Below are 26596 nucleotides of genomic sequence, written 5' to 3' on the forward strand. Positions count from 1 at the left end.
ATTAAATTATGTAATTTAATTTAGAAATATGAATATTCTATCATTAACTGCTGAAGTAGATTATATAGATGTGTGATTATTATTCCTTTCAATAAGCAAATATTTCCAGTGTTTATTGTCCAGTAAATGCAATTTGAGATTATGATGATTTAAATCTAAGTATACGACATTTACAAACAATTACAGCACACCAATAATAGTAACCAGAATTGGGTATTCATCAAATAGTGGACAACTCTTCTCCTCATTTTATATGAATGCATGTTTGATTTTATACTATTGCGTATAAAACCCAGCACTGTTACCAGGGCTGGCTCCAGGCATCAGCCCAGCAAGCAGGTGGTTGGGGCGGCCAATGGAAAGGGGCGGCACGTCTGGCTGTTTGTCAGCGGGTCGCTCAGTCCCTCTCGGAGGGAAGGACCTGCTGCCGAATTGCTACCGAAGACTGAAGGCTTTTTTTTCCCCCACCACTTGGGGCAGCAAAAACGCTCGAGCCGGCCCTGACAGCTGCACTCAAAACATTTTAAGGAACAATCTAAGACAAGAGGGCCATTTGGATACAAAATAAAGGGAGGCAAAGTGCTCTACTGGTTATGGAGGAATGGGAGTCAGAACTTCTGGATTTCATTTCCAGTTTTTGCTGATGCCTCGCTCACTGCACGAAACTGGGCAAGTCAAAATGACTGTCTCTCAGATTATGCATCTGAAAACATGAGTATAAAGACTTTCTACCTACCTCACAGGAAAACTGTGAATCAGCTTTATTTTAAAAAAACCGAGTAAACTTAACTGCTGATTGATCATGAAAATCCGTAGACCCCTGCAAACCATACCACAGGATCTAAGGCTACGTCCTCACTGAAAAAGGTACATGTTTTACATTCAGATAGCTAACTTGACATAAACACACGTTATTTTTTTGCAATGAAGACAAAGCCTGAGACTCTGGGCTTTTTATAAAACATCACTGTGACACTTAAAAAGGACAACAGCAGCTTTTTAGTTTATTCAAATGATCAAGGACTATCCAGTGCAATATTCAATTAATTTACATATTTTACAACTTTCAGCTTTATTTCTAATAATTTCAAATGACTGAAAGTTCAAAAATATTGCCATCATCTATCATTTTATATAGTGCTTTTCATGTTCAAAGCACTTCACACACATCAGGATGTGGCAAGTACATCTAATAACACTGAATGAGAGTACTGGCTAGAGGTCTAATACAACCAGAAATGAAACTGTTCACATTTGTGTTTGGCCATAACTAGACTCCATGAGGAGAAATGGAGGAAGTTCACATCTTAGGGTATGTCTACACTATGGGATTAGTCAGATTTTATAGAAACCGGTTTTTTAAAACAGACTGTATAAAGTCGAGTGCACGTGGCCACACTAAGCACATTAATTCGGCGGTGTGCGTCCATGTATCGAGGCTAGCGTCGATTTCTGGAGCGTTGCACTGTGGGTAGCTATCCCGTAGCTATCCCATCGTTCCCGCAGTCTCCCCCGCCCACTGGAATTCTGGGTTGAGATCACAATGCATGACGGAGCAAAAACAGTGTTGCGGGTGATTCTGGATAAATGTCGTCACTCAGTCCTTCCGTGAAAGCAACAGCAGACAATCATTTCGCGCCCTTTTTCCCCTGGACTGCCCTGGCAGCATGGCAACCATGGAGCGCGTTTAGCCTTTTTTCACTGTCACCATACGTGTACTGGATGCTGCTGACAGAGGCGGTACTGCAGTGCTACACAGCAGCATTCATTTGCCTTTGCAAGGTAGCAGAGACAGTTACCAGCCCTATTGCACCGTCTGCTGCTGTCATGGGTGCTGAGGTCAGCCGGGGGCGCATGGACAAAAATGGGAATGACTTCCCAGGTCATTCCCTTCTTTATGTTTTGTCTAAAAATAGAGTCAGTCCTCCCTAGAATATGGGGCAAGTCTACCTGAGAACCAGAGAGCACAGTCGCTCCAGGTGAGAGCCCCAGATATCCCACAGAAATGAGGAGCTGCATGACATTCTAGGAGGTGCCTCTGCAACAACCCCACTCGTTGTTTCCCTCCTCCCACACCCCTCCTGGGCTACTGTGGCAGTTACCCCCCCATTTGTGTGATGAAGTAATAAAGAATGCAGGAATAAGAAATACTGACTTTTTAGTGAGATAAAATGAGGGGAGGCAGCCTCCCGCTGCTATGATAGTCCAGAATCTCCATTAGACATGAAAGTGGGGGGAGAGGAGCTCAGCCTCCAGCTGCTATGATGAGGATGGTTACCAGCCCTATTGCACCATCTGCCAGGACTGAATCTGCAGGACACAAAGCTTAAAGAAGGGAAGGACCAGGAGTCATTTCCATTTTTGCGCCCAAGCGCCCCTGGCTGACCTCACCGAGGCCAGCCAGGAGCACTCACAGGATGATGATGAGGACGGCTATCAGTCATATTGTATCGTACCCTCTGCCACAGGGGAGGGGAGGGGAGAGGATGTTACTGTTTAGCGCTGCAGCACCCCATCTACCAGCAGCATGTAGTAGACATACGGTGACATTGAAAAGAGGCGAGAAATGATTTTTTTCCCTTTTCTTTGAAGGAGGCAAGGGGGGGTAAATAGATGACATATTCCCTGAACCACTGGTGACAATGTTTTGACCCTTTAGGCACTGGGAGCTCAGCCAAGAACGCAAGTGCTTTTCAGAGTCTGCAGAACTGTGGGATAGCTCGAGTCCTCGGTCCCCCCTCCCTCCCTCCCTCCACGAGTGTCCATTTGATTCTTTGGCTTTCCATTACACTTGTCACACAGCACTGTGCTGAGTCCCTGCTGTGGCCTCTGTCTATCATAGCCTGGAGATTTTTTCAAATACTTTGGCATTTTGTCTTCTGGAACAGAGCTCTGATAGAACAGATTTGTCTCCCCATACAGCGATCAGATCCAGTATCTCCCATACGGTCCATGCTAGAGGTCTTTTTGGATTTGGGACTGCATCGCCACCCGTGCTGATCAGCGCTCCATGCTGGACAAACAGGAAATGAAATTCAAAAGTTCGCGGGGCTTTTCCTGTCTACCTGACCAGTGCATCCGAGTTTAGATCGCTTTCCAGAGCGGTCACTATGGTGTACTGTGGGATACCGCCCGGAGGCCAATACCGTCGAATTGCAGCCACACTAACCCTGATCCGACATGGCAATACCAATTTCAGTGCTACTCCCCTCGTCGGGAAGGAGTACAGAAATTGGTTTTAAGAGCCCTTTATATCGATTTAAAGGGCTTCGTTGTGTGGACAGGTGCAGGGTTAAATCGGTTTAATGCTGCTAAATTTCGTATAAACGAGTAATGTAGACCAGGCCTTAGTGTTACTGTTCTGGACCTTGATCCTGCAATGGCATCCAGATAGATGGACCTTTTCACTCATGCAGAGACCTAGGCCCCCCACATCCTATGAAGATTTACCCATGTGCTTCATTTAAAAAGCATGAGCTGTTCCATTGAAATCAATGGGACTCAAGCCCTTGTCACATAAATATGCAAATCCAAAGAAACAGCAGCATGTCAGTTTATACCATCAAGGCTATGAGACTAGATAGGCTACAAACTTCATTTATTGTTAAATCAAAGTTTATATTCTTATTATGAAACAATCTGAGAGAAACCCTAAAAAAAAAAAATCACTGAAGTGCAATGATTCCTGTGATTGATTTTATTGTGTTAGCCTAGCTAAAAAGATAAATGTACTCACTTAAATTAAATCAAAACAATGTTATAGTCCAAGGAGCCTGGACATCACTATATATGCAGGTTATCAGGAATATGCACATGTACTGGAATATAGGTTGCCTACTTCTGCACAACACAATGTATGAGCACTGCATAAACAGACTGAAAAAACACTTTCTTGACAACTGAATTTTTTTTAAAGTACATTATCTAGAAAAGCATTTCTAACCAAACCACACCAAAATTTGGATCTAAACTAAGCAAATTTTAATTGTTCCAAACAACAATGTATATTCAAGGCAAACCTGTGAAAGCTTTAAAAAAAATTAAAACTCATTTTACAAAACATACCAGTTGTTTCTCTTTCACAGCAGATGGTGATACAGGTCCAGCCTCTCCACCTGTCGGCCGCCAAGTCAACAGCCTTGAAAACACAAAGAGCACACACTCAGCAGTTTTGAAACACAAATCACATATTTAGATACTTACATACAAGACACACATTCATATGCAATGGTCGCCCTGTGTCTAGTATTGTTAGAAATTAAATTGATAAAAGGCATGAAAAATGAACAAAAAATGGAGGCAAAAATATACTCTGTTAATTGATACTTCCAGAAATCTATTATTTATATACTGTTTTTGAAATATAATTTGCTTCCATTATACGCAAGAAATAAAAGCAAAAATGTTTACTTCACACTTTTCCAACTATAGCTACTTTAGTTCTTAGCTTTAAAAAGAAAAAAACCTCTGGTGTTATTTGTAAACTTTATAACCGATACAGAGCAGAAGCGACAGTAATACTTTGCACTTCCTTAACTTCCACCTTAAGATGTCAAATCACTTTGCAAACACTGAAGAATACCCTTGTGAGTTATCTGTATTACAGCAGTGCCTGGATTTCCTAACTGAGATCAGGGCCCCATGGTGGCAGTGCTGTACATGCACATTGTAAGGTCTTCAGAGAGCATTACTATCTAAATAGGCAAGACAGATAAAGGGTGGGAAAAGTGTATACTAACATTTCTTATTTAATAGAATTGGAACTAAAATCCAGAGAGATTAAATGATTGATTTGACAAGACTAGAACGGACAAGAAGTCTATGGAAGAGCTTGGAATTGAACCCAGATCTCAAAAGTCCAAGTCACAAACAAGTCTTCAGGCAACACAAAGCAGGCAGAAAGTTGTCACAAAGGGGTAGCTGGGAATCCTTCTGGAACAGAGATGGCTAAAGCCAATGTAGTTGGTTTTATGCTACCCAGTCATCATCATTACCTGTGAAAGGAGGTGGGAAATGGGCCCAGAGCATGCTGCACTCTAACAATTCTCACTGGCATAATGGACTTAGGGAGCTATTAAGTGCCTGCAGAAGTTAGACCAGGGGTCGGCAACCTTTCAGAAGTGGTGTGCTGAGTCTTCATTCATTCACTCTAATTTAAGGTTTCGCATGCCAGTAATGCATTTTAACATTCTTAGAAGGTCTCTTTCTATAAGTCTATAATATATAACTAAACTATTGTTGTATGTAAAGTAAATAAGGTTTTTAAAATGTTTAAGAAGCTTCATTTAAAATTAAATAAAATGCAGAGCCCCCTGGACCAGTGACCAGGACCCAGGCAGTGTGAATGCCACTGAAAATCAGCTCGCGTGCCACCTTTGGCACCCGTGCCATAGGTTGCCTACCCCTGAGTTAGACTGTTCCAATTTTTGCTAGGAGCTAGTTCCCAGCTCCTGGCCAGTACCAGGATAAGAGGAGGGGCAATTTTGCCTCTATCAATCTCAGCTATGCCAAACTCTGCTTTGGCACACCTGAGGGTATGGCTTCAGCTAAAACAACATTATAAATTGTACAGATTGTATTATTTCTTCTGATTTGTAACAAAGATGACTTCCATCCAGGGCACCAGACTCTGATGCCTGTGACATACTTAGAAGTGTGTGCACATGCCTGGTGGGGCTCACGGCAGGATTTTTCTATTGTCACCATGTTGCATAAGTACAGGAGCAAAGGTAGGGCAATGGATTTCTGCAAAAGCAATTGAGATATTGAAGAATTAATAACTCAATGACTTTGCAAGCATGCCAGGCTACCCACATGATTCTTCACAAAAGTGATAAGTAATTATTTTAGTTACCTCAGCAAAGAAAGAGTTTCTCAAAGAAAGACAAGTATTATTTCAGGATTGTTTAATCACTTTTGAAAAGAAAGAGTACATCTACACTTGGAGCTAGCAGTGGGATTCCCAGCTCGAGCAGACAGTCTCTCACTAGCGCTCATTGAGCTAGCATACAAAAAGAGTAATGTAGACACAGTAGCATTGGCACCGGCAAGCGGCAACATGGACTAGTCACCACACATCCATGTCCAGAGTCTGGGAGGGTTTGTACTCAGATGGACTAGCCTGTGCCACTGCTTGCAACTGCCCATGTTAGAATGGCCACACTACTATTTTTAGCAAAGCAGCTCGATGAGAGCTAGCGTGAGTATGTCTAGCCTAGCTGGGAATATCACGCACAGCTCCAAATACAGACATAGACAAAGAGAGCCTGGCAGCACTGGCAGATTCCAGTACTATGTATGAAGACTCGCGTATTGAACAACTTTTGAAGCAATCACAATGTTTCTCACACTTAGAGGGATATAAAATACAACATACAAACAGGTTTACTGAGTTGCCAATATTAAAAATAGTGTGAGGTAAAGTGCTGGCTGGTTCAAAGGTTAACAACAGAATACAGGGTCTTAGGGTACGTTTCGACTGAATCCAAGACATAACTGCAGCTTGGGTAGGCACACTCTCCCTAGCTCTAATCCAGCTAACATGGCTAAAACTAGCAGTGAAATTACAGCAGCACAACTTCAGTGCCGACTAGCAACATGACTATGTACTCAAAGGGCCTGGGTGGGCTTCTTCACTGCTAGTTTTAGTTGAGATAGCAAGATTAAAAGGTACCTGTCTGAGTTGCAATCACACCTTCACTTGCATTTTAGTCATACCCTTATTTTTAAGGCATTGGGTCAAATGCAGCCAGTTCGTATGCTGGAAGGCACCTAGAGTTAATACTGAAGTCATGACACCTGGAATAAATGCTAATTTATTAACTAACCACTTCCACGCTACTAGTAATAAAGCCCTTGTCCTTGATGCAACCATATATTCCTCTGCGCTCTTTGCTTCTGCCTGCACTTCAACAAACAGTGTCGGAACAAGGAGAAAGGAAGAAAGAGTACGTGAAGTTACTCAGAGCAAGGAGGGGTTGTTTTCCTCATCCCCAAGCACTGGAGCAGCATTCAGAACAAACTGTGTTGTCAGGGCTGCACTGTAGAATAGAAAGAGGAGAGAGCTGAGGCTCTTTGTACAGCTGTAAGGGCAGGAAAAGCCCCAGCCCAAAGAGGAGAGACACAAAAAGATAGGACAATAATATGAACTCCATGAAGAGGAGACTCTACAGAGAAACTGCACTGCAGGTCACAAGAGAGCTATAGCACAAAGGCCCAGCTCCCATTGGAAGAGGATGGAAGCCACACGCACGGAGGGAGGAAAATAAAATAGTTTAAGGGAACAGAAACAGCAGAAAAACAGGATGAAAACAAGGAGTATGCAAAGAGAAGTTCATTTTTGAAAGAAATGGAGTCAGTATTTCCACTAACCCTTCTAGAAAGTCTTAAATTTTGCTGAGAAGACATGGCTAAAATGAACAGGTCATTTTGGGCAGTTTCATGTTGCATCAGGGTTGTCAGTAACAGTGATGGGTACCAAGTAAATGTCCTCATATGCCCTGGAAGATGAGGCAGATGACATACTGATCAGAAGACTGTATGTAAAAACCCTGATAAAACAGATGATGTTTCACTGGGAAGACTGCATATCTCCCACAGACTATAAATGAGACCAGAGGGATGCTTGTGATAATACAAAAATTTCAATCTATAAAGCTCAAGAAGAAACAAAATGAAAACCTGAGGAAACTCTGACAGAAGACACACAGGAAAAAGAGAACAAACATATGGAAAATGTGATAGAAAAATCACAACATTCGTGGAAAATGGGTCCAGCCTGAGAAGCAAAATACCATAAATGTCAGCAAAAGGGAAACTGTGAAGCATTATGCACGTCTTAAAAGCAGGTGCTTAGTAGACAATGCAAAAGAACCATCGTAAGATGTCCACAACAGAAATTGTTATGGAGCTGCCGATGTCTGATTGTATGAATGCACAGAACGGTGAAGGGGCTTGGTACTTTGGTGAAATGAAGACTTAACACGTTCTGCTAGCACAAGTTCATATTAAAAATGTACACGGTAGCTGACACAATGGGTTAGTGTGTTTGGCTTTTCACATCTGGCAACATGGGTTCAAATGTCACACTCGGTCACACCAACAAAAAACACGGTGGTAGCTTTGTTCCAGCCTTCAGCAAACAGATATCCACATCATTTCACCACCAGCCACAATCTGATGCTTTGATAGGGTGTTTTTAAGTAAACAGATTAAAACTGGGCAAGTGTGAAGATGATGAACCAACTATATGGCTTCCCTGACAAATTAAGAAGCTTACTCTAATACATCTCACTTGGCATATTTTATAGCAAAACTCCTGTTAGATTATTTCATGTGTACTTAAAAAACTGAAAGGCCCACTGACCAATAAATAAGACTAAGAGAAGAAGCAAATAAAACCAGGAGATACAATTCTTCCTCAGTGAAGCTGTAATTTTAAAAATTTGATTAGACCTCAATAATTCCTGTTAAAAAACCTCCCATGTTATATTTCAAAGGTTTTTTAAAAAACAGTTGATTAACATTTACAATATGTAGAAAAGGTACACTGAATACCCTTGTTATTCTGAATCAATTTCCTGTTCTAAAAGACCATTTATTTTTAGTCTTCTGTTGACAAATAAGCAAACAAAATATTAAAAACATTAAATATAACATCCTAACTTTTTGGTCACCCAGAGAAAATGAAATTGATTTCAAACCATGGAGCCCTTATCCAAATTATCTTCTAAAACGAATAGCAAATACAAATTTTACAGTAAAAAGAGGAATTTTCTTACGCATGGGGGATTGTGGTTTTGAAGATATCCAGCATGCAGTTGCATGTTTTATCCCAGATTTCTAGGGTAAACTTTTCACCATTTAGAATGACGACATTCTCCAAACAGTTGGTACCAGATCGTGCTAGCTGTTCATTGTCTGGAACAGAAAATAGTGCATTTGTTTGTTTGCACTCAACAGGATAAAATGTTAGCATTGTCTAATACAACTTGGTACAGTCTTACCTTGCTGCACACACCAGTACAGCTGTGCAAATATATCATCCAAAAGGACATCACTAAGTACTTCTAAATACTGGGTGAATACATCACATATTGCATAAAGTGCATGATTGCAAGTAGTTGTCATCCATTCAGCTTTCTAGGAGAAAAAATAGCAAGGTGTGTACTATTGTAAAGTTTCAAATGTATCTTATTAAGAATGCATGAAAGTCTTATTTTAACTTGTAGGCAATTCCTGTTCATCTGTGGGGGAGCTATTGGGTACGTGTTCCATCTGCACCTCTTTCCTAATTTCTATTTTTAATCTCTACTGCTATCCCTAAACTAAATTGCAACTACTATCCACAACGACATGTAATGCTGCATGGATATGGAGGATAGGGTGGTCTAGAATCAGTCCCTCCACTTTTACCCTGCTTACTGTGAGGTTAAGAGCATCAGTTTCACTAACCCATTGATAGCATTAAAAAGCATAAACGAAGAAAGTATGAAAATCTGATCCCAAGGAGAAATTAAGTAATGTAAATATGAAGAGTACCTGATATAACAACTGTAGCATACAGTAACTCCCTTTCTTTTTGCTGCTATTTGAGAGCAATGTAAAGACTATGTAAATCATTGATGAATGCTAATATCAATTTAGTCTCACTCACTATTAGCTAACTTTTCTATATCTTAATATTTGACAAAGAAAATCTGGCCTTTCACAAATCAACTCTACATATTTTCCAAAAGTAGTTGATATCTTGACCATATTTATCACCTATTATATCTGCCACTTTAGGATAAAAAAAAATATATGGCACAGCTGAAATGTATGAAATAAGCAATCGCTAAATTACCAGAACTTAGATGATCTTTCTTTAATGCTTTTAAAAGCAAGTGGCACCCCTCACTACCTCAGAGGTGTGGGGGAGGGATATTGTGGGCTCTGTGGTTTCTTTCAGGATCTTTCCATTTTATCCTGCTCACGGGAGCTCAGCTTTCTCATGAATTTGAAAGGTGGGATTACTGCTGGGGGCAGCATCCTAGCTGACTGGCTGCTTTGAGGGTTGCACTGGAAGCTTATTGGTTCCCATGTACCAAAGGAGAGAGTAAACCCACACTCCCAGCCCAGAACAACAGCTCCCACACCTGGGGTTTGGGGTGGACATGTTGTTTTGAAACTGCTGTGGATGTTGAATGAGTTGCCTTTTTAAAATTGGGGAAGAAATTTTATTCTCACTGTCAGAATGGCCAGCATAGGAAGAGTTTTTTGCCTTTCCTACAGTAGCTCAGGGACCTAGTGGGTAGGTTAGAAGTTGCAACTTGGCAGGTGTCCAGTGAAGGTACTCATTTGATAGGGAGTCTGGTTCCCTGATAACAGGAATTGGAAGCTAGAGGAAGGTTTCCCCTAATGAAACTAGGAATGGGATAGGAACTCCTGAAGTCTGGTACGGAGAGGTGTCAACCTCTTTTCCCCCAGCCCCTTATAAACTTCATATGCATGCTGTGCAGTGAGATCCCAGAAATGGGTTGGAAACATGTGACAGATACCCTTCACCAGGTGAGCAGATTATGAAAGGAAGGATGACTTGCACTGAACGGGTTACTGATGGATAGTTCCCAGATGACATCAGTTAATAAATTTGCTGCCCAGTTCAACCATATCCCTTGTGTCTGATCTTTCTTCCTGCAATTACCAATTCCTAAACCATTCTTCCAACACGCAAAATAAGGAACTATTATAACCTAGTACATGGAATTATCAGCCTTCACTATACAGATGGGGTTGACAATACAAATAAGAAGAAAGATCCTGAGTACGTTCAACAGAACAGTAATACAATTAAGATAGTTCTAGCAACAAGTGAAAAATTCTGATTCACAAGACATATGGGTGTGGCTTTATGTGTGAGAAACATTTATTCCCCCTAGCTGTGAATCTTATGAAAATCTCTCCCCCTCAACCTCTCTCCCCCTCCCTTTTTTTTTTGTTTTTGTTTTTGTTTACCTCTGTCTGCTGTTCTGGCAGTTTCATATTGTCAAATATCCTGAAGACAATCCTAAACAAATCCTGCCACCAGTGTTTTTCATAAGTATGGCCATATGTTTTCATTATTTCAAACATTACTGTTAAGCCCCTGCAATTAAAAAAAAAACACACTAGTATGAGAAATCATAAAAAGAAACACTACATGCCACAGATGTGGCACTGCTACACTAATGATAATATTCAAAACCTGCATGAAACACATTCTATACATTGTTTTTATTTTTAAAAAAATGAATGGTAAAGCCAACGGGTTAAAAAAATATATTTTTAGAAATTGAAGTGGTACCTGGAAAATAAAGCAAGCATTCATGAGTACTTCAAACTGAATAGGATTTTAAAGTTGAATTTCAAGGGATAGAAAACTGAGGGCACAAATTTCACCTGAATAAACTCTTTATAATTTTGTGTAACTTGTCAGAATTTACAATAAAATATCATGAATGGAGATACCAACAAGGTAAATCAGTGTATATTTTCTTTTAAAAAAAGTGAGCTTTTCCAAATGCTGGCTGAACCTAGGAAATATTCAAGGTGACTTGTAAAAGGGAAAAAATTGGGTTGTGCCCTTTTTGATTCTCTGTAAGAACAGACAAGAGTTTTTAAAAGATTCTACTTATTTTTTTAACTGAGAAATTCAGGTCTCATTTTTTTTCCCCCCAGGAAGACTAAGGATATGTCTAGAGAACTGGGAATATTGTGACATGAGACACCATGCATATGAAATCTAATTGAGAGAGGAAGTTATTTTTATTAAGATTTTTAAAAAACTTTTCTAGTAACACATTTAATGTAAAAATATTCCAGAAACAGTTAAGAAGAAATTATCTAGTAAAGATTCACCACCTCTCACCCTTTTAATTAAGGGCTGGGAATATTTCCAGTCAACGTCTTTGACCTCCAACAAGTCATACAGCACAAATATGAAAAGAAGCCTTCACATTTCTGATACTTTAAAATGTAAAAACAAGCGTTCTTTATTTTAAATACCAGGTGTTTATACATTAGATGGAAGCAATACATTGCATACAGTTCCATCTTCCTGTGCAGGTCATCTTTTAGCTGCAAACAGCAGCAACTCATTTACAAACCCTCTTCCTTTCATCTATTTTACATTCTGAACAATAAAAATTAAACATTAAAATTAAATGTATCCCAATAATGAGCCCTTCAAGTAAACATACATGTATCTCTTTCAACACTTCTTGATTTTTAGGGCTGGGCCTAAATTTGGCTTTACAGTTGTCCTTCCCAGTCTTTATCACAGGTATATAGAATTATAAATTGCCAAATACATTTGTATAAGTTGTTTGTTACAGTTACTGGAATTCTAATATACTTTTTGATACATTTGAATCTGAGTTGTTTCCTGTTAGTGACATTGAAGAATTAACCTCAAAAATCTAAAATATAGTTTACTTTTCTATCTCATTATTTGACACACTGTAAACACACTTCCTTTATGAAAAAGGAAATCCAAACATTTCATATACATCATTAAAATTTTCAATTAAAAAAACACACATTACAGAATAGTAATAGTAATAGAATAGTGTGGGAAAGTACGGTATAACTTCTCCCTTTCAATCTCTTTCTGCAATCAATTACTAATTTGCAGACTCTATTACAATATCTGCTCTGGCTTGAACATAATTTGCAAATACTCAAAGAAAATATGCAAATTCAAGTATTCAACAGAAACCACAAAGGAATCCTATAGGATTTTGTCATAATTTTCTATAAATATTAAATCTGGTTATTACACTATTTGTTCACATTTGTTTAACAACAACAAAATAGTGTGTAAAACTGCCAGGGGAAAAAACATATTTGGAAGACATATTAACCTAATTTCCTATTTTAACAAGAGTTTAGGGCATACTGGTTGTTTACACAGTTGGCCTACTGTGTCAAAATTAAAACTGAATGATTCTGACTAATTTACAACCTCTATCATAAGGAGGGAAAGTTACTGTTTTACTTTTACTGAACAGGCACTAAAAACAGCACTGGGTTTGACTATCACAGACTTTAAGAGAGAAACAAGACATACAAGAGAAGCCCATATCATAATGTCAAGTATTTCACCTGTTGTATGATATTTCTAAAAGCATGTATCCATGTTCAATGGATCTTCATCAACTTAAGTAACAAAGCTAACTTAAGTCAAAAGTTTCTTCAGAGAAAAAACAAAAGATTTTTTTTAAATTAATGTTTCAGCATGTTTAAAATGTATTTATAGCACTTGCCTATCCTCCCAAAGTGATAGCAATTAAATCCAATATGTAAGTTACCAATTTTAGTCAAATCCGTTATGTTTGCCAACAGACAATTACCTCCACCTGTTTTTAAAAATTTTTAAAGGCTCATAAACAAGAAAAACAAACCACTTGAAAATTTAAATTACAAATACTGATTGTTACCTGGTTCTTACATCTAATTTGCATCTATTGATGATACAGGATAACTCAAAGAGAATTGGGAACCATCCTCTCACCCACACCCTGTCTTCAGGAGCTACATTCATATCATCACTTGTGTATTCCTTGAAAGCCTTGAGAAGCAAATATAGGATTAATGTAGCAGAAGCATAGTATCATTTACAAGTTATAAACTTTCTATTTTGGTGGAAGGTAGAAGTACTAAGATAATATTAGAGTAAATGTATTATATAAAGCACAATTTAAGTACCGTTATGGATATTATATTAGAAAAATTATATTCAGTATTTTACAATTTGGTATTAAGGTTTGTAAATGATACCACAAAATATGGCAATAAAATCTACCTTAGGAGATACATTGTGGTCAAGATAAACTAAACATTTTTTAAAATTATTCTTATAAAAGGTATGAAAAACACATTTTGCAAGAAACACCTGGATGATCTACTCAGCCACCATTTTTAACTTTTAATTTAACCTCTCAGTCTCCTATTCTGTCCTATAGAGACATCTTTGAGGATAATAGTAATTTTTTTAATTGACACCTATACCTATGCCACTATAGCAGGGGTTGGCAACCTTCAGCATGCAGCCCATCAGGGTAATCCGCTGGCAGGACGTGAGACATTTTGTTTATGTTGACCGTCCACAGGCACGGCCCGTAGCTGCAGTTCGCTGTTTCTGGCCAATGGAAGCTGCGGGAAGTGCTGGTGAGCACATCCCTGTGGCCCACTGCTTCCCACAGCTTACTCTGATGGGCCACGTGCTGAAGGTTGCCAACCCCTGCACTAAAGGTATGTTAGCAAAGGGTGCTCCCTGCATAGGAACAGATACTGAGAAGTTCCAAGCCCCAACAGCTCTCACTGAAGGTCCCAAGAAAATTAACCAACACAAAGTGCAACTTGTTCAAAGCCTACATCAAGAAGTTTATAAACAAACGTGCAGCCCATGCTCTCTCCTGGACTTTAAAGTCCCTTGTAGAATTTAAAGCCAAATTTTTAAAGCTGGTACAACTGCACATTTTTATGTAATGAAATTATTATTAATTTAAACACTTATTATTTAAAAAGTATGGTTTATACCTGAGGTCTGTCTGATACATATTTTGCACAATGGCGAATGAGGCGGATTGCTTCCATGCTTGTGTCCGGAAAAGCTGCATTGCATGCAAATTCAGACAAACATTTTACTGCATCCTGGAAAGAATCTATGGTGGCTGGGAAGTGTTTTTCAAATACAATTGCTGGAAAAAATACATATATATAGTAAAATTAACACATGGGTCCTTCAAACATTTTCAAACAAAATGTCGATTGTCCCCTAAAACAATTTTTAAAAGAACAAGATGTGAATATAGCATAGGAAAAGTGAAGACAAAAGCGATAGAAATGGCTGAACAGATTTGTGTCGCTGCTTGGTTCTGTTAAATGTGTAATTATTACAAAAACCAAAAATATTCTGTTAAGAATTCATACAGAGGGCACTGTGTTTTTATAATACACCTCTACCCCATAAAATGCTGTCCTTGGGAGACAAAAAAAATCTCACCACGTTACAAGTGAGACGGTGTTATATCAAATTTGCTTTGCCCCCCCCTTCCCTGTTCCCTGACCGCCCCCTCCACAGACCCCAATCCCTAATCACCCCCAGGATCCCAACCCCTACCCAACCCCCCTGTCCTCTGACTGCTCTAACCCCTATCCACCCCGATAGCCACTCACCAGCAGCGGCGGGAAGCGAAGCAGCCCGGCCTGTCCGCTCCCAGCCACGGTGCTCTGCTTCCCGCCGTCCGTGAGTGCAGAGAGGTTGGGGAAAGGATGCCTCCCCCCCGCACTCACTTGCAGCGGGAAGCAGAGCGAAGCAGCCCCAGCCTGCTCCGCTTTCCTTGCCCCAGCCCCAGCCGTGTCACTGAGGGGGCGGCTGGGGAAAGGTCCTGCACTCACCTGCAGTGGGAAGTGGAGCACCACGGCTGGGAGCTGGCGGAGTGGAGCTGGCTGGGGCTGGGGCTGGGCTGCTCCGCTTCCTGCCGCCAGTGAGTGAGGGGAGGTTGGGGAAAGGACAGCCCCCGTACTCACGTCGTCGTAGGAAGTGGAGCACTGCTGCTAGGAGCTCGTGAAGTGACGTGGGATGGGGCCAGGCTGCTCCGCTTCCGCCGCTGCTGGTGAGTGCAGGGGGAATCCCTTCCCCCAAGTCCTGTCTCCCAAGCGACATGGCTGGGGCCGAGGCGATGGAAGCAGAGTGGGCTGCTTCCGGCCCCCCACTAATTCCCCGGGCCACTTGGGACTGCGGGGCCCCCAAAAGTGCCCCCTCACAGCTCCTGCCCCACAGATCCTGGGGGGGAGCCCCTGAGCGCCCCTGAGACCCTTTGCCCCTTATCAAATCCCTCAGCCCCGGCCTGGCCCAACACCCTTAACACGCTGCTCAGAACAGCATGTCAGAGCTTTACCGTGTTGTATGTGAACCCACGTTCTATCGAGTCGCGTTATAATCGGGGTAGAGGTGTATATTTTAATTTCACACCCATTCACTGATGTAGTCTTCTAAAGCAATGAAAGCCCACAATTAAATGAGTTAAGGCTTGATATTTAGCACTATCTATATTTAAACACATTTTTACTAAGAGCTGAACAGCATCCCCCAGGACAGACTACAGCATCAGTAATCAGTTGTAGGCCTTTTCCCCCCACCCCATATTTGTGGTTCAATTGTATTGGCTTTACATATTCACACTTGAGCAGTGAATTACAGAGCTTTGAGAACTTTCTTGAAAGACTGCCTGTTGCAGTTGCACAAGCAATCCCTTTTGGCATTGAAAGCTTGGAGCCAAAATCATAAAAGATCATACAATCCCAACTGCCTCACTTCCTTCTTTTAAGATAGAACCCTAGGCCAGAACTCAGAGAACAAATGGAAGGTGTGCAGGTAATGTGATTATGCAACATACTTGAAGAAATACATCTGAAAATTTTAAATTCACAATCAAAAATGAAAAAAAAGTATAACTTGTTTAAAAAATTCATTGTCTCTCAATAGTTGACTTTTCAGTCTAGAATAAATGTTTATAGCTCTATTATAAAACTTAAGTGTAGAGTAGAAAGACAAATGACAAACATATTACTTTATTACTTTTTGAAGTATATATTCTCAGTGAACTATAAATTTTTAAAGAAGCAGTACAAACAGAGAAATGTTGTTTAAACATGTATTTAGGAGAATTCTGCTAAGCAAATAATAAAATTAGAGCAAACTGAAAAGAACAATGAGCTGTTCATTTGCTTCCACATACCCTGCAGTGATATCTGTAAATTATGCATCAGTACTTACTGACAATGTGCCCTGTAGTTTGAAATGCAAGTTCCACTATACTTTCATCTTGATCTGATGCGGCCAAATGAAACACTGAAAATATATTCTTCCAACCTGAGCGAATGTTGGCAGCTTGAGAGTTTACCATCTGTGCTATGCACCGTACAACCATGTCTCGAATGGTAGGAGACCTAAATTATAAACAAAATGTTAATAAATAGTAACTGAAGCTACTGTACTGATTAAAAAACAGAACTTTTCTAAGGACCAATTTTATTTTACAGAAGCAATTCAGACAAAATAACGGATTCAAAAAGCTGCTGGTTATGTTCCCAAGGAATCAGTTAACTGCATAATTACCTGTTTCTCTTCATTATGTGTTCAAACGGCCTTAAGAAATCCTTCTGGAATCGGAAATTAGCAAGTTCTCCTTTTTCTAAGAATTTCATTGATAACTGCCTTAAGGAATCTACTGCAAAAATAGCTACATCTTCATTAGGATTGCAGCCAACCTAGTAGTGTAGAAGTAGAAAACACACATTCGCATTAAAACTGCATTTTAAGAAATGAGTCTGAATTGTCTTTACATTTGAAGATGGAAACGGAAGAGCAGAAATCACAAATTCAGAAGTAAAACTTAAGATACGAAGTTAAAAATAAAATTATTAATTCAATCAATTCCTACCAGCAGCATGGCTCAGTACTTAACCAAATACGTTTCTCACTTCCTAACCTATCCAACTTGTATTTTGAAGAACACATCCCAACTTTTAGAGCTCTCTAAAGATAAACAAATGAGCTCATTAGAGCTACTTCACTGGTCAAAATGATAATACAGCGGACCCTTGCTAGAATGTGCGTTTATATAGTGCAAATTTGCTTATAGTGCGGGACCGCACATGGATCCCAAATTTAAATTATCTTCATTGGAATCCATGGTAACGCAGTCCCCGTGTTAGCGCGGGACCGCGCATGGATCCAAAATACCACGTTCTAGCGAAGGTCCTGTGTATTAAAAAACACAGAAGACAAATAAGACATTTAATTTAGAACAACAGATTAACCCAACACTGCAAAGAGCCAAAGCTTAGTTAAGAAACACAAAAAACACTTTTTACAACACCCAATGACCGCATATTACCACCTACAGCAGCCATCTTTAGGTCTATACCATGATTAGGGCCGTACCAAAGTCATTGTTTATTTTGGTCAATTTCAGAGTCACAGGATTTTAAAAATGGTAAATTTCATGATTTCAGCTATTTAAATCTGAAATTTCACGGTGTTGTAATTGTAGGTGTTCTGACCCAAAAAGGACTTGGGAGGGGGATCGCAAGGTTATTTGGGCGGGGGGGGGGAGGAGGGTCGCAAGCATATTGTAAGGGCGGTTGCAGTACTGCTACCCTTACTTCTGTGCTGCTGCTGGCAGTGGCACTGCCTTCAGAGTGGGCAGCTGCAGAGCGGGCAGCTGCAGAGCGGCAGCTGCTGGCTGGGAGCCAAGCTCTGAAAGCAGAGTGACCATCAGCAGCAGTGCAGAAGTAAGGATGGCACGGTATGGTATTGCCACCTTACTTCTAGGCTGATGCATGCAGAGCTGGGTCCTCAGTCAGCAGCCGCCACTCTTTTTGCCACCCCGTTCTGAAGGCAGCAGCGCAGAAGTAAGGCTGGCAATACCATACCATGCCATCTTTACTTCTGTGCTACTGCTGACGGTGGCTCTCTATCTTCAGCGCTGGTATGGTATGGTTTTGCCACCCCTACTTCTGTGCTGCTGCTGGTGGAGCGCTGCCTTCAGAGCTGGGTACTCAGCCAATAGATGCCACTCTCCGTCGCCCAGCTCTGAAGGCAGCACAAAAGTAAGGGTAGCAATACCACAACCTTCCTAAAATAACCTTGTGACTCGCCTGCAACTCCCTTTTGGGTCAGGACCTCCAATTTGACAAAGATGATCTCCTCCATGAAATTATTAAGTAGAGGGTAAAAGCACACAAAGACCATATTTCATAGGGAAACACGAGTTTTCATGGTTCATGATGCATTTTTCATGGCCATGAATTTGGTAGGGCCCTAACCATGATTAACAAGTTTGCCAATTTATGCCACTGCCTTTGCATTTAATACAGAATATATCAGCCTTGTGAACAGAGAATAACTAGACAGTCCAAATATGGGTTCAACAGAACAATATAGATAGCTTTAGCCCTTCTACCCCACATTTTGTATTTTTTTTCCTTTTCTTCTTTAATGTTCTATTTCTATCTATACTACAGGATAGTCAGTTAGAACTGAATTTAGGTGTAAAATTTTTCAAATTTAGTTTTGCAAGGGTTTTAAATAGATAGGAATCATTTTCTGATTGCGTGAGCAATTCAAATAGTGTAAGGATTAGCAAACATACCTTATTAAAATGATCTCCAATCACTTCCCAGATTCTAGACCACTGTAGTCTTATCCGACCCATGTTATAGTAAGAAATCTCTACTATCTTCTGCAGACTAAACATTCGAGGATGGGTAGCAGACAGCAGTTCATCCACAGATACGGCACAAAGCCAACGGACAAAATCCACTATTAAACAATCAAAATTCATTTAGTATTCTTTCCAAGCTTTATCAGAAGGCTACTTTGTAGATTAAGATAAAAAGTGGCAAAACTTACCAATAGCATTTCCATCCAGCCTTGTAGATCCTGTAAATATTCTGAAAAATTCACAATTTATAAGACTTTATTATTTTAAAAAGGGGCTTCTTTTACAAAAAATAATTTATACCACAACTATTTTGCTGCTGTGCTACTGCCCAAACAGATTTCTGGCTATGACAAAATCTAACTGCCTTAAATAAAGCATGTAAGACTTGATAGGTAAATTCTCAAAATCTGGAACTCTACCAAAAATGTGAATCATGGTTTATTATACTTAGTAAGATTTTAGAACTACTGTCCCTCAGCAAACTTCAAGAGAAGGTAAAGTATACCAAGAAACACAGCATTTTAAATATATAAATCAGAAAGTACTTTTCATTATGCCAGAAAGATTTGGGTCAATATTCAACATTTACAAATGATACCACATGATATAATTTTGACCAAAATATTTGGTCACAGTAAATACCCAGAACTGACATCAGTCTTGTGTATTATGCCTAAATCCTAGCGACTCGTGCATTCCTTCAAAGGAATATCACTTTGAAATAAAGCTATCAATTTTGAAAGCTATTTAGATACTGGGGGCCTCAGACTTCTCCATATAAAATAGCAAAATTTATGAAAGGTTCCTGTCTGATGCAGTTTTGAAAATAAAAACCAACATACTCCTGTAAGAGTCCACTTTACTTTTAGGGAAAATCTAAAACGGTAATAAATATCAAAGACAGCATTCTTATAGATGAGTACTAGTCAGGGGGGAATAGATTTGCAGTAATTGGGTAGAGAAGCAAAAGTGTTTAGTGTCAGTAGTTCTCTCTCTCTCTCCATAAAGGAGACAAAAATCTATACATTTTAACTGAAGTATTTATTCTTAAATTTATATAGAAAATCAAGATGGATCACATTTTATACAGCAATAGCAGCTTCTTTTACACTCCCTCAGTTTTGCCCCTGCAGTTATTACTAACTATCTGTAACTATCCTGCTTCTCTTTTCCCTGCCTTCCTTCTACCTTCTGCTATGATGAGCAACTCCTACTGTGCAATAACACAAAAACAAAATAAAACAAAAACAAGCACTTTGTGACATTGCAATATGGTGATGCAGATATAGCATTTTTGTAATTACTGGGAAGTCAAATAACCTACTTATTTTTTCTATCACTAGTTGAATCTACTGTATTCACATACTGTGAAAAGTTCATGAGGTATCCAACTGGAAGGAAGTTAAATACTGTACCTGTCTACAGCAACAACAACACTTTGGGAACTAGTTTCTCCAATGGATTCCTGAATACTCGCTATCTGCTTCCAGTCTACATTTCCTCCAACTATAGGGAACAATTAAAAAAAGAAAAGAGAGGGGAGAGAAGGACAGAGAGGAAAGTATTTATGTCAGTATCAAAATAATTGAATATATTTGTATTTACGAAGACGACCAATTTTTTCCTTACCTGTTAAATTGGTCATCTCATTGAGTTAGGGTTGCTCCCCCAAACTTGCTTCAAGAGAATTCTCTCTCCAGATTCCACTTCTGTTGGAATCAAAACTCCCAGAAAATACTTCCAAAAAATGCAAACAGGAAGAGTCCTATCGGATTTTAAAGTTAGCTTTTCTGGTTTTTGCATCTTTGGAAGTATTTTCTGGAAGTTTTGGTGTTGAAACTGGATAATTAGTAATAGCGTCCGGTGCCTGGAGAGAGAATTTGCATATTCTACCAGGAGCAAGTGAACAGAGCTATCAGGATTGGCGAAGGGCTACTCCATGCGAATGAGGAAAAACTAATCCCTGAGGGCAATGTTCCTAACACCATAAAATACAAAGAACAACAACTAGAAATAAATGAAAATACTTATTTTGAGAGCTAGAAACTGTGGCTAAGATTTTTTAAAAATCAGCCCCTAAATTAGTCTCCTAAATCCACATTTCGGGAACTTTCTGAAAATTCTGGTCAAAACCAATAAAAACCAGAAACATTGAATTAATATTGCCATGGTGTCTTATTAAGGACGACTCTTAGGCACTGTAACACACAGAGAGTGTTGAATTGTTCTAAAATAATCTATCAGGAAAAGGAGCAGAGTAGAGTCAGAGTTCCAAGGCCAGAAGGGATCACACCAGATCATAATAGTCTGACCTCCTGTATATCACAGGACACTCAGCACCCCCCACACTTAACCCAACAACTCAAACTAGACAAAATATTACAGCCCACAGCAGACTAAACTATTATGGGCAACATGTGGAGAACAAGAGTGACTGAACTGCACCAGAACCCAAAGCAGAATATTCAATGAAAGCCATTTTTTTCCAATTTTAGAATCTGGCAAACAGAAAATTATTGTTTTTTTCTTAAGTCTCCCAAAAATGTGTCACTCGGGGGTTTCCCCTCTATGCAAAGAAAGTAGAGTCAATTCAATTGTAACAGCTTACCTACTTGGTTCCTCACTCTTCCAAAACTGAACAAGAAGTTGTAACAAATTCTTATGTGAATATTAATTGTTAATTTTCTATTTTTTTTTAAATATGTACATCACCCTTACTGGCTTGCAGAAACTAAGTGATTTATTTGTATTAGTGAAATTGATGTAGGTCCAGATTGAGAGAGGCCATAAGAAAGAAAATGACCAAGCAATATTTTCTATTCTTTCCAAAACGGTCTCCCCTCAATCTGTCACAGAGGAAGGAGTAAAACAATAAACAGATGAAGTGATGGGGGAAAAACAAAAGTAGTGAGAAAATAATATGGAAAATAAGGATTGCAAGTTTTGCTTAGGAAAAAACAGAGTTTATTTTGAGACCACCTAATTTCTTTAAGGTTTATTTTCCTCTGAAAGGATGTGTCCGCTGTGGTAATTGTGACGAGGTAGATATTCAAGACCAGGTGGCTGCTTTACAAAATTCCTTCAGCTGAGGCTCTAGTTGTGCGTATATTATGCTTTTCAAAGTGGTTTGAAAGCAAGTACATAAGCTTCTGCAATGCAATACTCGATCCAGTGAGAGAGTTTAGAAGTTTTGGCTTCTAATAATTTTGGATGAAAAGCTTAAGTGACAATGGGACTAACCAACTCAGGGATTCAAAAGGGGGTAGAGAAAGCTTTAAAAATAAACAAGTTTACATCCTATGGTGGAGAAAGTTTTGGATGGTGGCTTGACTTATTTTGCTGCCTCCCAGAGTCTTAAAATGTGGGGAAGCAATACCAGGGAAAATCTCTACAATAAATTTGGAACCTCCTAGGTTAAGGATGTGACTCTCTAAAGAGCATATACTTGGAGATGCACATACTTTAGTGATACAAAAGAACTATAGGACTGGAATTCTAAAAATCTTTGAATTAGGTCACTGGCCACGTCCAGTGAATCAACTGAAGTATTTTCTCCAGATTACAGAGTAGCCTTTCAGGGTAGTCAGTTCTCTGGATGTTGCAAGTGTTTCAGCCACTTTGAGAACTTGATCTGGTCAGAACTTTCTGTTTCAACATGGACGCTCTCAGGTTTGATTAGCTTGGATTTGGGTGTTATAGAAGTCTCTCAGTGAGGAGATGCAACCTGTTAAGAAGCTCTGGATGAAGAAGCAGGTACATCTCTGTCAGGTCAGAGAACCCTGTCCTCCTCTGGCACTTTGTTGTTGGATTTCTCCTTTTTAATATGGAACTAGTGGCATAAATTGTAGGTGGAAAAGAGTATGGAATGTAGTTCCATGAATGAGGCACAGCATATATTCCAAAAGTTATAAGGTCTCTTTTCCAACAGAAGTGCAGTCTCACCTTCGCAGTTCAACTTGATAGAAAGAGTTTACCTTCTGAGAGTCTCAATGTGCCCATTAACTTTGTTTGCACAACCCCTTCACTTGATTTATTGCTTACCTGCTGAGCCAGTCACCTTCCCATTATATATGTGTTATAAACAGATAGCTAAGGGTTAATGTCTCTTTCACCTGGAAAGGAGTAACCTGAAACACCTGACCAGAGGACCAATCAGGAAACAAGACTTTTTCAAATCTGAGTGGAGGGAAGTTTTGGGTGTGAGTTCCTTGTTCTTTGTCTTGTGTTTGTGCCCTCTCGGCTATGAGAGTGATTTTTCTATCTCCTGGTTTTCTAATCTTCTGTTTCCAAGTTGTAAGTACAAAGATAGTAAGACAATACGGTTTATATTGTTTTCTTTTGTATTTACATGTGTGTAGTTGCTGGAATGTGTTAAATTGTATTCTTTTTGGATAAGGCTGTTTATTCATTTTTTTCTTTTAAGCAAATGACCCTGTATTTGTCACCTTAATACAGAGAGACCATTTTTATGTCCTTTTCTTCCTTTTTATATAAAGCTTTCTTTTTAAGACCTGTTGGAGTTTTTCTTTAGTGGGGACTCCAGGAAATTGAGTCTGCAGCTCACCAGGGAATTGGTGGGAGGAAGAAGTCAGGGGAAAAATCCCTTTGTGTTAGATTTACTAAGCCTGACTTTGCATACCCTCTGGATGAAGGGGGGTGGGGGAGAGATTAGCTCTCTCGGTTCTTGTGTTTTCCAGGACTGGAAACAGGGAGGGTGGAGTCCCTCTGTTTAGATTCACGGAGCTTGCTTCTGTATATCTATCCAGGAACCCAGGGAGGGAACACCTGGAGGGGAGGAGGGGGAAGGGAAATGGTTTATTCCCCTTTGTTGTGAGACTCAAGGAATCTGAGTCTTGGGGTCCCCCAGGGAAGGTTTTGGGGAGACCACAGTGACTTAGGCACTGTATAAATCCCTGGCTGGTGGCAGCGTTATCAGGTCCAAGCTGGTAACTAAGCTTGGAGGTTTTCATGCTAACACCCATATTTTGGACGCTAAGGTCCAGATCTGGGAAAAATGTTATGACAATATGTCTTTGTGAATACAGATTAAAAAGGATAGAGCCTGTTTCACCCAGGTGAAGGATACGCAGTGCCTCCCTGTGAAGGGACAAGCTTCCCATTCCTGTTTATTAATGTACAGTATGTTTCTGTTGCATCAACTGACAATCTGGACATGGATTTAAGGGAGGCTTTCTTGGAAAGGCTAGCTGGGCTAATCTGGTAACACTTCATTCTGGCAGATGGATGTTCCTTTTCAAATCCATGCCACACATTAAGTGACCCAAATATAATGCCTGAATTGGTTACTTTACTGCCTGGTAGGATGCAGGTGTGGAAATCATACGTAACCTTTGCCCTTTGATTCCACTAATGGAGATATGATAGTACAGATTGCGGAAACACAATTCTCTATGTCTGCAGATGGAATCACTGCATGTGCCACTATGATTAGAGTGCGATCGCAATACAAGAGACCATGATCTTTGGTGTTATAGTAAGAAAACGATTAATGAGAGGTTGGCCCTTTAAATCTACTATCTAAGTACTCCTGTTCTTTTTTCGGCTACAGACTAACACAGCTGCTACTCTGAAACCTAATATAAGATGTAGCTTTTGAACTGATCTTCTGTGGAAAAAAATTATGGCCTATAGTGAACCTGTCTGTATTCATGCAGAACTAGGAGAGTGAAAACCTGCCCCTCAGAAGAAAAAGTGATTATGGCTCTACTGTATATGCTTCATAGTAAGGAAATGATCAGGAAGAGTCTGGGCTGTTCTAGACCTCAAGAAGCTGAACAGGTCCATGCAAAAAGAAATTTATTCAGAGCAGAACTCTCCTCAATCAGGAGGCCTTTTCACAGACAGAAAACCCAGGAGGTGATCTGTTTACTCCATTTGACCTGGACTGCCATGATGGGAAAAGAGGAACATGAAGAGAAATCTCAGTGGATGGTCCCACTTGACAAACAAAGCACCAGAAATTTGTCATCTTTCTCCCCCTAAAGGACAAAGGGAAAGAGACAGAGAGAGAAAAAAGGTTTTGCCTACTGTTGCCCCAAAATACGCGTTACAAATCAGGACACTAATGGATAGGGCAGGAACACTTAACTGCCACTCTGTTTGCATAGCAAGATACAGAGATTCTGTCACAAGAGGAAAAGGGGTATTTGCCTCTGGAGTTTGCCTCTGGTATTTGCAAGAATGAGGTTCAGTTCAAAACGTGTTGGGCTGGAGGGAAGAGGTCAGCCTACAGAAAAATTCTTCTAGTTGATTCTTGTCAGAACCACTTGCCTTGGGGATGTTCTCCTTTCATAAAGGAAATGTTGAGGGAAAACAAAGAACTGTTAAACCTCTAGGATTTATTAATTAAAAAAACCACACATGTCCATACATGGATACTGTGGTGCAATTCTTAATTTTAGACTTTTTTGTGGGTTACCATAATTCTCACCTAGAAGGGAGAAACTTTTCTTAGACGAGAAACACATTACTCCAACTTGCGAATTCATTCTGCACTCATCCACAGATAAGGAAGACTGAGAATCTCTACTGTATCTTATTTCTGAGTTCTCATGCATGGGATTAAGAGCACTTAGAAGTCCCAACTTTTCTCCAAGGATATGGCAGAATATTTTCAGTTTGTTTACTTTTAAACTTCTTTTCCTAAATCTAAATCTTTTATCACTTATTCCACTAGGAAGGCTGATAGGGGTCATCTGTTGCCCCCGTCCTCCCACCCATGCAGCTGGTGTCGCGGGCTCCCTCCCTCCCCCACCTAAAATTCAATCAGGGATATTTATGGTATAAATCATGGACAGGTCATAGGCCATGAGTTTTTGTTTCTTGCCCATGACCTATCCATGACTTTTACTAAAAATACCCGTGATTAAATTGTAGCCTTAGACATGAGTATTTTTCCTTGAAAAAAACTATGCCTGTATAGATGTGCATACATACTAGGATATTTAACAGGAAGAATACTGCTGGAAAGCAGTAATGTCAGAAGGGACCTTGAGTGACTGTGGGAACCAAATTAAAATGCAAGTTTGCAGCCTAAGAGAATAAAACCAAAATAAAGGTAAATTGATTTGGACTTGCATGCTTCAAGAGAGAACTATCCTGGGCAGTGAAGCTGTAAACTCTCTTTTACAGGGACTAGAATACTGTGTGCCTCAACAATAGCAAAATCTGTAGCAGTGTAGGGAGAGTGGATGGAGGCAGGTCATAAAAGGGAGCCAGGGAAAAGGATTGGCTGAGGAGTCAGGGCTGATATTGGGCTATGGAATAGACTGGGACGACAGCCCTCAGACCCCTGGCTGCGGAGCAATACCAGGCAGCTAGTA

The 26596-nt window shown here is 39.9% G+C and overlaps 1 protein-coding gene across 3 annotated transcripts in view; it reads right to left on the reverse strand.

Moving 5' to 3' along the window:
- The window catches only part of ARFGEF1 (ADP ribosylation factor guanine nucleotide exchange factor 1), a 179699-nt gene that overhangs the window by 15687 nt on the left and 137416 nt on the right, over positions 1–26596 (reverse strand). For all 3 annotated transcript variants that reach the window (XM_030553237.1, XM_030553238.1, XM_030553239.1), the window contains 11 exons: positions 20669–20759; positions 19442–19482; positions 19182–19351; positions 17144–17295; positions 16802–16974; positions 14560–14720; positions 13458–13588; positions 10996–11125; positions 9006–9141; positions 8781–8919; positions 4066–4138 (listed from right to left, as the gene is read on the reverse strand). In XM_030553237.1, the coding sequence (XP_030409097.1) occupies positions 4066–4138; positions 8781–8919; positions 9006–9141; positions 10996–11125; positions 13458–13588; positions 14560–14720; positions 16802–16974; positions 17144–17295; positions 19182–19351; positions 19442–19482; positions 20669–20759 (1397 nt within the window). The remainder of the gene's footprint in view (positions 1–4065; positions 4139–8780; positions 8920–9005; positions 9142–10995; positions 11126–13457; positions 13589–14559; positions 14721–16801; positions 16975–17143; positions 17296–19181; positions 19352–19441; positions 19483–20668; positions 20760–26596) is intronic.

Source organism: Gopherus evgoodei, chromosome 2 (genome assembly GCF_007399415.2).
Source record: "Gopherus evgoodei ecotype Sinaloan lineage chromosome 2, rGopEvg1_v1.p, whole genome shotgun sequence".
Classification (NCBI taxonomy): Eukaryota; Metazoa; Chordata; order Testudines; family Testudinidae; genus Gopherus; species Gopherus evgoodei.